General features: G+C 36.4%; 1 protein-coding gene across 10 annotated transcripts in view; it reads right to left on the bottom strand.

Annotated features, from left to right (window-relative positions):
- CCDC171 (coiled-coil domain containing 171) overlaps positions 1-15,185 on the bottom strand; it is a 358,867-nt gene that overhangs the window by 301,824 nt on the left and 41,858 nt on the right. For 8 of the 10 annotated variants that reach the window (XM_067744432.1, XM_067744430.1, XM_067744438.1 and 5 more), the window contains one exon: positions 13,525-13,656. The exons of the other annotated variants lie outside the window; for them this stretch is intronic. In XM_067744432.1, the coding sequence (XP_067600533.1) occupies positions 13,525-13,656 (132 nt within the window). The remainder of the gene's footprint in view (positions 1-13,524; positions 13,657-15,185) is intronic. 10 annotated transcript variants of the gene reach the window in all.

The following is a 15,185-nucleotide window of genomic DNA, read 5'->3' as shown; positions in this document are numbered from 1 at the left end:
CATGAACTCTTAAGAATTATTTTCTGCAGGTAATGGAAACTCCTTAATAGAAGTTCATCAACTTACATGTTTTCAATCTTTAAACTATCATAGATAAGAACAAAAGCTATGTAGCATAGCACGAGTGTGCCAACATTGCCTACAACCAACAGACAGCACTCACCGTTTTTATCATAACACTCTGGATTCAGAAGCAAATGGTATGATGAACAGCCTTATGTAATCTGATTACATCATAAGAGTACCTTCGTATATGAAAGCACGTTTAAGACCATTAAGCACTACACAAGTATAAGATACCACTATTATTCTATATGATAGGACCTCCTCCTTCAAGCAATCAATAGTATTAATTCAAATCCACTGTTAAAATACATGCCTTCTTGATTTACAAATACATAATCTCCAACTTTCAACCATTCACTTAGACTACTGTGTACACATTAAAATGAATAAGTAGCAATTTACAAGGCCAATCACAAAGTAACACAAATAATTTGAAATAAGAACAAAGTCTATAACCAAAAACACTTATCTCCTAGTTGATGGCAATTATTTCAAACAATATTTATTAAATCAGGTAAAAGAAATTAAAGGATTCAGGAAGTCTCACAAGATTTATTTATAAGAAAAGATGACTTGTGATTCCCATTCTATTGATAAATAGTATAGAAAGAAAACAATCATTCCAAATACTACACTAATGTATGCCCATTGTTTCATGTGAGTTTGAATTTAATCCTATAAAGAAGAACTGGAAAATGAATGGCCGATCAGTTAGGGCTTTTACTTTGTGATACTTGACTTATATTAAATATTACTTAACAAACAGCTTTCAAATAAGTCTTTCAAGATGTAGATGAAATTCTGACCTAAAAATCACAGTTTTAATGCAGAGGTCAAGTAGTCACTAATATTATGTGATAATTACTATACATTATTACATATGGATATAAACACACCTACATAGTTTTTACTAAAAAAACTGTTTTCCTCAGTGTAGTGTAGTTTTTAGGAATTCTATTCACATACCCAAGAAACTTATATTACATAATAAAGTTAACAGATTACATTAATTAAAATTACCTTGATTGGTTTTCTAACGTTAGACTTAGTTGGCATTTCTTGTATAAAGGCTTTTTAGATTATATCTTTTTTCCATTTTGCTACATTCAGTTGGCTAAAAATCTGTATAATATTTTTACACCTATATTCATGAGTGAGATTGGCTATAATTATCTTTCCTTGTATCCTTGTCAGTTTAGTATCAAGATTATTAGTTTGGTATGTTATCAAGTTTTCTTTTCATTCTCTGGCAGAGTTTATGTAAGACTGAAATTATTTGCTCCTTGAATGTTTCTTTCTGTTCATTGGTGAAGCAGTATGAGCCTGGAATTTTGACAATGACTCAGTCAAGTTTTCTACTTCCTACATCTTCTTAAGTTATTTGGGGAGGGTAGGATTTTATCTGTCTCTTTCAAATATCCACCAGATAACCAACCCTAGAGCGAAGATCATGGTTGAAAGAGCTAACCCAACACTCAAAAACTTCTAATAAGTTTTTCAGTCCCTCACTCTTAAACATAAGAAAACACAGTACTTGAAAAAATTCCCCAACATGAAAGATGGAATCTAAATCAAATGGGGAGGGCAAAATCATTCCCTGAGAGGAGTATATACAAAGAGAAGAAAACTTCAGAATATCTTCAGAGAACATAAGTAAGTTCCAGAAAGGCAGAGTAAGGACCACCAATAATTCTTTCCTCCATTAAAGTAACAAGAACACTGGCAAAAAATGTCAAACTCAAATTTTTCATAACTGAAAATTAACCAAAAGCTTGCAATAATCTAAGAAGCATTTATTCAAGAAAATCAGCTGAATCTCAGTAAGAATAGCAAGCTTTGTAGCATTTAAACTCACCGTAATTCCACACTCCCTTCCCCCAACTCCTGGTGGCCTTGAAAATCAACAACCTCAATACAACAGCCAAGACATGGAAATAACCTTAATGTCCATCAATGGATAAAGAAATAAAATATAGTATAAAAGTATACAGATGCATACATATATATATATATATATATATATATATATATATATATATAATATACACAGTTGACCCCTGAACAACATGGGTATGTGTTTGAACTGCATGGGTCCATTTATACGTAGATTTTTTTCAATAAACACATTCGATAATTTTTTGGAGATTTGTGACAAGTTGAAAAAACTCACAGACAAACTGCATAGCCTAGAAATATCAAAAAAATAAGAAAAATGTATGTCAAGAATGCATAAAATATGTAGATTCTAATCTATTTTATCATTTACTACCATAAAAAAATATATAAATCTAGGGCTTCCCTGGTGGCTCAGTGGTTGAGAGTCTGCCTGCCTATGCAGGGGACACGGGTTCGTGCCCTGGTCCGGGAAGATCCCACATGCCACGAAGCGGCTGGGCCCGTGAGCCATGGCCGCTGAGCCTGTGCGTCCAGAGCCTGTGCTCCACAACGGAAGAGGCCACAACAGTGAGAGGCCCGCGTACCACAATAAAAAAAAAAAAGAAAAGGCAGCTTTTATGTGGGTGCAGCATTGCTCTGAGAAAGGCGTACCTGGGTGCAGCATTGCTCTGAGAAAGGCGTAACTATAGACTCTAATATGGTTCGAGAAAAAGTGAAGTCACTATATGACAACTTAAAGCAAAAGGATGGTGAAGGATCTAAAGCTGGAGAATTTAATGCCAGCAAAGAATGGTTTGATAATTTTAAAAAGAGGTTTTTTTTTTTTGTGGTACGCGGGCCTCTCACTGTTGTGGCCTCTCCCGTTGCGGAGCACAGGCTCCGGACGCGCAGGCTCAGCGGCCATGGCTCACGCGCCCAGCCGCTCCGCGGCATGTGGGATCTTCCCGGACCGGGTCACGAACCCGTGTCCCCTGCATCGGCAGGCGGACCCTCAACCACTGCGCCACCAGGGAAGCCCTCCATCAATGCTTTGTCCCTGAAGTCAGGAAATACCTTGCCAGTAAGGGACTGCCTTTTAAAGTTCTTTTGTTATTGGAAATGCCCCTGGCCACCCAGAACCCCATAAGTTTAACACCAAAGACACTAAAATGGTCCACTTTCCCCAAATACAACATCTCTAATTCAGCCTCTCGATCAGGGGGTCATAAGAACCTTAAACACTCATTATACACGGTACTCTATAGAAAGGATGGTCAACGCTATGGAAGAGAACCCTGATTGAGAGAACATCATAAAAGTCTGGAAGGATTACAGCATTGAAAAAATCTCATTGTTGTTACAGAAAAAGCTGTGAAAGCCATCAATCCGGAAACAATAAAGAAAGAAAACTGTGAGAGAAAACTGTGGCCAGATGTTGTCCGTGACTTCACAGAGTTTACGACAGAGCCAATCAAGGAAATCGTGAAAGAGGTCATAGATATAGCCAAAAAAAAAAGGGGGGGGTGAAGGGTTTCAAGATATGAATCTTGGAGAAGTTCAAGAGCTGAGACAGCACACCAGAGGAATTAACAGAAGATTTCCTGATGGAGATGAGTGTTTCTAAACCAGTGTCAGATGATACGGAAGAAGACATAGAAGAAGCAGTGCCAGAAAACAAATTGACATTAGGCAATCTGGTAGAAGGGTGCTGATTTCAAGACTGCTTTTGACTTGTTTTACAACATGGACCCTTCTATGACGTGGGCACTGAAACTAAAGCAAACAATGAAAAAAGGATTGGTATCATATAGAAACATTTTTAGAGAAATGAAAAAGCAAAAGCGGCAGACAGAAAGGACAATGTATTTCCATAAAGTTACACCAGTGTGCCTGCCTCTCCTGCCTCCCCTTCCATCTCCTGCGTCTCTTCCACCACTGCCGCCCCTGAGACAGCGAGACCAAGCCCTCGTCCTCCTCAGCCAACTCAACATGAAGATGACAAGGATGAAGACCTTTACATGACCCATTTCCACTTAATGAATAGCAAATAATCATCATGCCATACAGTTAATAAACTTATCTGTTGTGTATGTGTGTGTTTTTGTGTGAAAACTGAATAACTGTACAGCAAGAACTATATGAGATGCTTTTGTCAGCATCACCATCTAAGTATTCATCGCGTTGAACATCATGTGCAAGATCTGTATTGAAGTAGAGAGTCTATCCTTACATAGGCATAAGGTGAGTGATATTTAATATAAAATTAATAATGTGTTAGTTTTCTGTTTTATAACTTTGCCTTTGAGGATTCACATTGCCATATCGTACATCTCTCTCTAATAATTGGAGAAACTGAGTATTAGCCCATGATCACAGGTAAGTGGTTTTTTTAATTTAACAATGTTTCCAATACTGTTTTATGGAAAGACTGTAATACTGTATGTCATAAAAATTTTATTTTATAAAAATTTTATAGGGCTTCCCTGGTGGCGCAGTGGTTGGGGGTCCGCCTGCCGATGCAGGGGACGCGGGTTCGTGCCCCGGTCCGGGAGGATCCCACGTGCCGCGGGGCGGATGTGCCGGTGGGCCATGGCCGCTGAGCCTGCGCGTCTCCTGTTGCTCTGCGGCGGGAGAGGCCGCAGCAGTGAGAGGCCCGCGTACCGCAAAAAAAAAAACGGTAAAAATTTTATAAATTGAATATTAAGATATGATGTATAGCATGATGGCTATAGTTAACATTACCATATTGTATATTTGAAAGTTACTAAGAGAGTAGATCTTAAAAGTTCTCATCTCAAGAAAAAAAATATCTGTAACTGTGTGAGGTAATGGAAGTTAACTAAACTTGTAATCATTTTGCAGTATATATATATATCAAATCATTCATGTTGTACACCTTAAACTTACAGAGTGTATATGTCAAGTATGTCTCAATAAAACTGGAAAGAAAAAAAAAAGAACTGTAGCTATGAAAGCCAGCACCCTAGCTGCTTTTAATACTAAAAAACTTTCAGTAAAACCAGAGCTCAAATATGAGTTGAAAAGTGAGACTCTAAGGTCTCAGAAGGTCATATGTAGAAAGAGCAGAAAGAGAGCACCACCAGTTAAACAGATTGGATCAAAGCTATCCAATCATCTCTGCTTGCTCCTGAAATCCCACTTAAATGAAGATAGAATAAAAATGAGTGGCAGAAAAGATGACAGCCAACAAGAGATGTCAAAAGCAAATTTGCAAGATGGAAAGTAAATGGACAAGTGATAAATGACAGGTTTCAGCTTTCTCAACTATGTTAAATACTCAAAAAGGGAAGAGCCTAATAGCAAGCTGAATTCATATCCATAAAAGATCAGAAATTGGAAGCAGCAATCATCCCTGAAGCCAAGCCATGGGGTAGCAATGAATACAGAACACTGTTGGAAGCCTCTGTAAACAGCAGTTAGTTATATCCTCAGATCTCCTCTGCCAACTCCCTCCCTGACAAAGTCCCCTCTCCATCCTGGAAAAAGAGAAAGAGTTTATTTACTAACAAGAGAGGTTGCCCCAAAAAGGTTCTGAGGTCATGAAAACCAGACACGACTGAAGGTCAGGGTAAGACACCTTACTAAAAATTAGGAGATTGGGAAATAGTGGGCAGTGAGACTTCACGGCTCCCTTTCTCTCTTCAGCTCCCAGAACATTGACTCCTACACTTAAGGTACTATAAGCACAAGAAGACTAGAAGACTCCTTTGTGGGGAAACTACCAGTCCAAGGGAAAAGAGCTGCAGGTCCCGGCATTTTTAAGGTTCCCCAATTAAATGGAAAGGCTCCACATACACAGAGCTTTCTCCCAGCTTTTTAGTGCTTCATTTTTAAACATGAACATACAGCCAAGGATCAGCAGACATTTGAGGAAAGCTTCTCATGTGAAACTCAGACAAATGGGGTCAAACGCTCAGAAAAAACAAAGACAATCTAGGGGGGAAGAATGAGGGGAACCACCTTCAAAACAAGTATGACTTCCATCCTCAGAGAGCTAAAATAAGGTATTACAAACATGAAATAAGAAGACTCTACTATAAAAAGGTATAGCCAAGAAACAAGAAACAGCTCTTGTAAATTAAAAACCCAAAAGCAGGGGCTTCCCTGGTGGCGCAGTGGTTGAGAGTCCACCTGCCGATGCAGGGGACACTGGTTCGTGCCCCGGTCCAGGAAGATCCCACATGCCGCAGAGCAGCTGGGCCTGTGAGCCATGGCCGCTGAGCCTGCGTGTCCGGAGCCTGTGCTCTGCAACGGGAGAGGCCGCAACAGTGAGAGGCCCGCGTACCACATACACACACACACACACACACAAACCCAAATGCAGAAATGAGAATTCAACAGAAAAGTTGCTATATAAAATTGAAGAAATCTCCTCAAAAATAGAACAAAAATATAAAAGGATGGAAAACAGAAGAAATTAAGGATGTCAATTTATGCCAAACTGACCTATAAATCCAATTCAATTCCAATCAAAATTACAGCAAGGTTTCTTGGTGGAATGTAACAAGCCAATTCTCAAACTCATATGGAATATTAAAAGGATAAGAATAACTCTCCTCCCCACCCCCCCTCAAAAAATATTAAGAATATGGAGGAGGGAACTTGCCCTATCTGATTTACTCTAAAGCCATGGTAAATAAAACAATTTAGTATTGGTTCAGAAATAGACCAACATGTAAGTGAAACAGAACAGAGCACCAGAAACCAAACCTTAGATATAAAGGAACTTGATATATGACACAGATGACATTTTAAATCAATAAGTGGTAACAGAATAGACAAGTGAATAACTAGTACAGGGACATTTGGTTATCCATTTGAAAAAAATAAAATTAGACCCTCCTTCATGCTCTATACAGAAAAATATATTTTTCTTTATGACTTTAGATTATACGAGACACAAAAAGCACTATCAATAAAGGAAAAAACTGATACATTCAACTACATTAAAATTTTAAAGTGCACATCAAACAGTGTGGATAGTCTCCATGTCTCCCCAAAGAGGAAAAAGATGTTTGCCATGGAGATCCAAGTAACCAAGCAACCAAATATATTAAAAACTCTTATAAGTCAGTAAGAATATACAAACAATCCAAAAGGAAAAGGGGAAAAAATATAAAGTTGCAGTTCACAGAAGAAGAAACATGAATGGCCAATAAACATAACATGCTCCACGTCAGGGAAATAGAAATTTAAGCAAGAGCGAGAGACAATTTCACACGCATCCTATTGCAAAAGAAATTAAATCTGGGGACTTCCCCGGTGGTCCAGTGGTAAAGAGTCTGCCTTCCAGTGCAGAGGATCCAGGTTCGATCCCTGGTTGGGGAACTAAGATCCCACCTATGCCGCAGGGCAACTAAGCCCGAGCGCCACTACTGAGCCCGCGCTCCTCAACTAGAGAGCCCACATGCAGCAAACTACAGAGCCCACGCTCTCTGGAGCCTGCGCGCAACTAGAGAGAGGAAAAATCCCGCATGCCACAACTAGAGAGAAGCCCACATGCCCCAACGAAAGATCCCGCATGCCGCAACTAAGACCAGACGCAGACAAAAATAAATTTAAATAGAAATTAAATCTGAAAAATACCAAGTGTTCAAGAGACTGCAAGGGAAGAGAAACTCTTCTCTCAAATTGATACAACCCCTTGGGAGAATAATTTAGCATATATTTTACCTCTTAATAATTGCATACACGCTAAATATATCCCACACAAACAAAAATATTTGATGTTCATGGAAGCATTGTCTGCAATAATTGAAACTTGGAAAGAACTTAAATCTCAATCAATCCAGTAATGGATAAACTAATTATGACATATGCATAGGATAAAATACTATAGATCAGTTAAATTGAATGAACCAGAGATCGTTTATTAACTTGGCTAAGTCTCAAAAACACAAGTGAGAAAGACAAGTTGGACAGAGACTCATACTCTGTGATACTGTATGTATATTTTAAAAATATACAAAATACTAAAAAAAAATGATGTATCATCAATGTTTACAGACAGAAAATTAAACACCAACTTCAGAATGATGGTTATCTTTTGGCGGTGAGGTGGTGGTGGGATGGTGAAGTGATTCAGTCTTCAGTGATATGAAATTCATTATGAATTTTAAGCAAATATGACAAACACATGATCTAGATGGTAAGTGTTGGCTATATTAATGGTATTGGTTGGTTATATTGAGTATTAATTATATATTAATATCTGTTATTTTTTGTATGTTCAAATATTTATAATAGGTGTATGGTTTAATCAACGCAATCCATGTCTGGAGTACATTATAACATAAAAGAAAATTCCAAAAGAACTATAAAATACCTCATGCAGTTATACATCAAGATTAACTTGCCTGCTCCAAAATAAATTTTTTTAATTTTTGTCACAGAATTTATTTTCTCATCAAACCAAAGCTACCTGGATCCTTACAGTGAAGAGTGTGTGTGTGTCTGTAACAAATAAAATCACATTTAGAGGAAACTGAGTGAGTTTTTCTTTTCTCCACTAGAGGGAGGTGTTGAACTTACAATATTTTAAAATGGAGCTTGTTTTTGAACTGACATTTAACATCAAAGTAAACCACACTGTGCTCTTAGAAAATAAACTTGCTTTCTTTCCACACCTTCCAGAAACATAGCCCCAAAAGTATAATTCTTTATACTTACTCATATAAACACTATTTCTTGAACTCCAAAATATGGTTTCAAGTCTGAAGGATTAAAGTAATTAGAAACATATCAGAGCTAAAGTACTCCCCCTTCCTAACTTATGAAATATATCAATATAGATATAGTTACAACCTTAGTCTAGTACATGGTTATCTCTCTAAATCCCCAAAGCCAGCATAGTTCTACAATCAAGAATAGTGTTTACTACTGTAGAGTATAAACTAGTACTAACTTTATGTAATACCTATCACAAATTATAAATCCATAAACTTGAAGACCAAGCAATTATACTTCTAGGCATTTACACAGCTAAATCACATGTACAACAGCGCAAAGATATGGACAAGAATGTTAGTGAATCATTTTAAATTAAAGCAAAAACTTTTGAAGGAAATAAAATGTCTATCAGTAAGGGATTTGTTAAATGTATTAGGAACTTCCACATGACAGAAAAGCTTCAAACACTACAAGAATAGTGTAAGAATATCAAAAGATGGATGCCAAATATTACTGAGGCATATTTATGTAAATATAATAATATATGTTTATACACCCTTAGATGAGGAGTAGGACTGGAGCAGGCAGGCCTGCAGGGGAGGGGGGGATTCCTTCACTTTGTGCTTTTAACTTTCCCTAAATTCGGGGCATTTTTACAATAAGAACAATATTATGTAATTTTATAAACTGAATATTAAGATATTTCCTGTTTGGAAACAGGCAGTACCAGTGACAGACTCACTTTCTATGCCATTTGCTTACAAAGGGCACCAGCAGACAGTTTCCCCGGAAGCTACCAAGAAAAGCTCCTTGCTACCCTAGATCATTTAAGGCAAAACTCTGAAATACTTCCTTTTCATGCAACTTACTCCAAGCTGTCCCTAGATCACAACTGTGCTTACCAGGTCAATCTCTGACATGTTGTACCCCAATCCCTAGCTGCTGTCTTATCATACAGCCAGTGATTGATGCCCACACCTAGTCTGATACCTTCCTTTACCCCCTCGCCCCCCCACTCTTCCTCCTCCTTCTTCAGTCTGCGGTATTATTTTCAGTATACATTTCCCACGCTCTTTTGCCATCACAAAATCTCCCACCCCTTGATCACTAGATATATAAACCAAATTTAGTCAGTGAATGAGGAAAGGGCACTTTGTTCCCTGGCTTAGTTACAGAATTTTGGAAATAAATTAAATATGAAAAACATACATTCATCTTCTAAATGCTTTCAATCCTACTGATGAGTTATACATTGAAATGAACTATAAAAATGACAAAGGACAGAGTATGATGGTTTACCACTGCACGTCCCACACTGCCTACAATAGAAAAGCTCATGGCTAATAAGCATCCTCAAAGTTCACATTTCTATTGCAGAAAACAAAGAAATAAATAAAAACAAATGTTCATTTTAAATAAAAATTTTAAATAAATAGAGATAAAAAATAACATATTTTTTCCAAGATCAATATAAACACATCATTCTAAAATTACCATGGCTTTGCTTTGGTTTGAAATTTCAAATAATGCTAAAGACATGGAATTTTTATGTTTATCAAAAGAGGACAGGCATTTAAAAAATGAAAAACACTTTCTTAAAATGAGGTAACTCCATTAATATTCCAGAGAAGTACACCTCTATTCAGCACTTCAATTACTGGGAAAGAAAGGAGACATGGCATAAAATTAAGATTTGCTTTTTATAGTGAGCCTGAATTCTAAAGCCCAGATGAGAGAAATATTATACCAGCTTTGTCTGTTAAAGATGGAGCTTCATGTAGGTTTATTTAAAACTTATTTTAAAAACTGAATTCCCTTAGAGAGCTACACAAAAGAACACTATGTGATACTAACACCTAATTATAGGATGGAAACCTGAACCCATCAACAGCCAATAGAGAGAGAATTTCCATCTATCCCTCAAGTTGTTTTAAAAAAGACTTTTTTAAAATATAAAAGGTTTCTAAGCTTGCTTTATAAAAGGAAAAGCAGTTTTCTTTTGTTAAAATAAAAAGGACAAGAAATTAAGAGACAGTGTTCTGAACATTTTGGTTACAGAGTACAATAAAATCTATTTCACAGAAGATGGTAGTAACTAAGGAGTATATTCCCCTATTCTTCCCACACATAATAAAGATTCATACAGAATTTCAAATTATCTTAACACTTCATAATACAAAGTCTGATGTAACCACGTATATTTCATGTGAGATTTACAGGATTGACCAGGAAACTGTTATCAAAATCACATCATCCACACATTTAAATACAGGTCTCTGCAGCATATTTTGTAAGTTCCGGGCTTCTGACTGGTAGCGCTGGAAATTTCTGAGTATTTTTAAAAAAGGGGGGGGTTGGGACTTCCCTGGTGGTGCAGTGGTTAAGAATCCACCTGCCAATAAAGGGGACACGGGTTCGATCCCTGGTCCACGAAGATCCCACATGCCATGGAGCAACTAAGCCCGTGTGCCACAACTACTGAGCCTGCACTCTAGGGCCCACATGCTGCAACTACTGAGCCCATGTGCTGCAACTACTGAAGCCCACGTGCCTAGAGCCCGTGCTCCACAACAAGAGAAGCCACAATGAGACGCCTGCACACCAGAACAAAGAGTAGCCCCCACTAGCTGCAACTAAAGAAAGCCCGCGCACAGCAATGAAGACCCAACGCAGCCAAAAAATAATAGATAATAAAAGGGTTATTTTCATTTACTTACGTGTACTTGTTTGTTCTAGGTAACCCTGAAGACAATTATCAACAACAGCTCAAATGTCCTCTGCTCTGTGGTGATCTCCCCAATCTCCCAGGCAATTAATTTATTTCTCTTTTATGATCCCATAGCATTTTGTTCAAAATTATTTGTTACAATTATTTGTTATTATATTACAATATATTTTCTCTCTTTACATGTCTCTCCATGTTGAGATATCTTTTAGGACAGAAATCATATCTTAATCAATTTTATATCTTCAGGACCCACAGTAGGAACTCAGAAAGTACTTAGGGAATGAATAAATGAACGAGTGACTGAATGAATGAGAGAACTAACTATACAAATTACAAGCAGACTCTAAAAATAACAGGAGCTAAAAACAGAGCTATCATATGATCCTACAATCCCACTCCTGGGCATATACTGGGAGAAAAACATGGTCCGAAAGGATTCATGCACCCCAGTGTTCACTGCAGTGCTGTTTACAATAGCCAAGACATGGGAGCAACATAAATAAATGTCCATCAATGAAAGAATGGATAAAGAAGATGTGGTACATATATACAATGGAATATTACTCAGCCATTAAAAAGAATGAAACTTGGAAAGAACTTTGCAGCAACATGGATGGACCTAGAGACTGTCATACTGAGTGAAGTAAGTCAGACAGAAAAAGAGAAATATCGTGTGTGATATCGCTTATGTGTGGAATTTTTTTTTAAAAAGATAGAAATGAACTTATTTACGGAAGAGAGACAGACTCACAGACTTTGTTGTATACCTGAAACTAACACAACATTGTTAATCAACTATACTCCAATATAAAATAAAAAGTTAAAGAAGCAAATAATAAATGGGGTTACTAATAAAGCATAAGTTATTCATGTTAGACAAATTTGAAGTCATGGCCTTAGAGAGTTCAAGTCTACTAATAAAGAGTATAATTAGCTTTATATCATAAGAAAATCTGAAAATATATTTACCATTACCTCTGCTTAATTTATTTCCAGTGGTTGGCGCATGTATGACAAATAAAGCCTTTATAAAATCTCAAAAACAAATAAAATAACATAAAATAAAATAAAAAAATACTAAGAGGTCTAGAGAGTGACTGTCTTTCCAAATTCCACAGAGGGAGAGACTGGGAAGAAAAGGATTGCCCAAGGACCAAAGGTTTGGTAAAGATATGATTTTGTTGGTATTCTGAACACTTACATATACAACAAATTCAGTATTTCCACTGTTTACTGCCAGCTTTCACTCTTAAAGAAATAAGGTGCTTTCTATTCTCTGCAGGTTTTGGGCCGCCTTCATCTCACAAAATTGTTCGTAACACAAAGCAACTCTAAAATTTATTTTAGATGGGTATTTTTCATTCTGTAAAGAATGCATCTCTTTGACATCTATATAAAGACTATATTTCAATTTGTCATTTTGTGTAGAAAAAATGTTGTCTTACCACAGAATAAATAAGAGAAGAAATGATGGAAATTTATTTGAAATTTTAAATTAGTTGGTTAGTGAATGAACAGTTTTCATTTCTCCTACCTCTCCTTCAAAATAATTTACATATAATCTCCTGAAAGAATGCAAAGTGAACAGGAGTAAAAATCTGGAGACTTGTAGTCTTTTCCCACACTAATCACTCAGTCTATGGTGTGAGTAAATCACAGATTGCCATCTGCTCATCTATAATGGGGATTAGATGTAATCAGTGATTTTCAAATTGGACTACTCGAAGCCTGGGGGATTCTGTGATTTTGCGGGGAAGAGGTTAAAAGAACATGATTAAGAATTTGCACTTCTTAAAAAGAGTTCCAAAAAAATCACTATATTATATGATTTATAAGCATCCTCTAATACCAAAATCTGATTATTCTATTTCTTTATGTTGTTAAAGGCTGCTAACAGTCTCATATTTTAAACTGGAAAACTAAATGCCAAATGTATAGGTGTCCTTTAAAAATCAAATAATTTATGCAGAAGTCACCCAATTCTAATAGTATCTTTTGGAAACAGTTGCCCATATTGTCATGTAACTACAAATGAAACATGGCCTTCCAGAGAGCAAAGACTAGGAATTATTTTTTCCTTGAGTAAGCGAGTCAATTATCACACTAAGGTAATTTTTAATTTCATAAGCATTAAAATGACATATTTATTATTATTTTTAAAATACCTGTACTATAAATTGTAACTCTCTTCTTTCTGCTTCCCATTGTTCTGCTTGTAATCTAAATTCCTCCAATGCTGTCTCCCTGATATGAGACTCCATCTCATTCTTCTCCTGCTGATGTTTTTCCAACGTTTCCTTTACGTGAATAAAATCTTGTTTTAGTATTAGATCAATAAAAGCTATCTTTCTTCCTTCATCCACAATTTAAATATACATAGGGCTCTCCTTACCTATACAGACTGTTAAAACTCATTATAATTTATGTTAAAATCATTAATTAATAGAATAATTATATTTTGGTCATCACAATGTATATGTGAATAAGAAACTATGGTTACCCATTTAATTTAAGCAACATTTCATATATATATATATAGATAGACAGATAGATAGATATAAATAGATATAGATATTTAACCCAATTTTTCCAAAAAATTTAACTGCTGGGGATTGAACAAAATGCATCATATGATAGAGACAAAACAAAGCAGATTGTTTGGCAAATATGTAATCTATATGTAAAGGAGATAATACGGAAAGCTCTAATTAGCTATAGAAATACTATTTGGATTATCCCTGATAATTTATATATAAATCTGACAAAGAACACTGTATTTACCAAAGGGGAGAAGGAGGAGTTTTGTGCAACAAATCAGTATAAGGAAACTCTAGAATGTTAAAAATTTGAAAAGTCAAAAAAATTTTTTTAGGTTTAGACTATTAACTAATTTCTAGTTCTACAGATAAACAATATTTGCAAGAGGTTTTTCTTCTGGGGTTTTCCGAGTTGTACTACATTTACAAGATCTAATCTGGTTCAAAATCTCAGAAGTATAAAATGCAGGTTTCCCAAGAAGCCCAATCTTCTAAACTATAGGGTTTTAAACTAAGTCTGCATTAACACAAGGAGAAAGATTCTGTGGTTTATATGAGACAGAGGGAAAGCCTCCTGTGTCCTTATAAACTGTAGCGTGGTTCTGCATAATAAAGACTGCCCTCCCAACTTTCACTAATGGAAAGGCAACAGGAGGAGCCTTGAGGTTTTTTCCCCTTAGGGCAAAAGAGTGACTCCTCTTCATCCCCAAAGGTCTCTGTGCAGATTAGTTCAAAGCCAATTGTATAAAATCAAAGCAAAGTTCTCCTACCAAACAGGTGATGAAGATCACATCAAGATCTATAAAAGAGATCTTGAGATGCAGGCTGATTGACTATAAGGATTGCTGCCACCATTACCCTCTTTCCCCATAGCTCTAGACATTTCATGTGGAGAAGTTTATACAAAGCAGTTCAGGGACTTGTAGTTCCAGGTGCCACCTAAACTCCCCCCATTCAAATACTAATGGAGCCCTTGTATATGCCAGGCACTGTTCCAAGGTCTAGGAATATTACAATAAAGAGAAGAGAAAACTGTGACTGTTGACATGCAGGAAATCAAAAGGAGATATGCTGACAAGGTCAGGGAACCTTTGTGCTGAAACTTTTACATTTAACAAATGTTTTTGTAAAATTATTTTTAGTGAAGATTTATTTCCAATATTCTGAAAAGCCATTTACACCAGTGGTAAATGTAGAGCATTTTTATCATGTAATTTTATTTATTTATTTATTTATTTTTGGCTGAGTTGGGTCTTTGTTGCTGCACACGGGCTCTCTCTAGTTGCAGC

This window comes from Pseudorca crassidens, chromosome 7, assembly GCF_039906515.1.
Source record: "Pseudorca crassidens isolate mPseCra1 chromosome 7, mPseCra1.hap1, whole genome shotgun sequence".
Lineage (NCBI taxonomy): Eukaryota > Metazoa > Chordata > Mammalia > Artiodactyla > Delphinidae > Pseudorca > Pseudorca crassidens.
The sequence above is the reverse complement of the archived record's forward strand: the minus strand, read 5'-3'. Positions and strand labels throughout refer to the sequence as shown.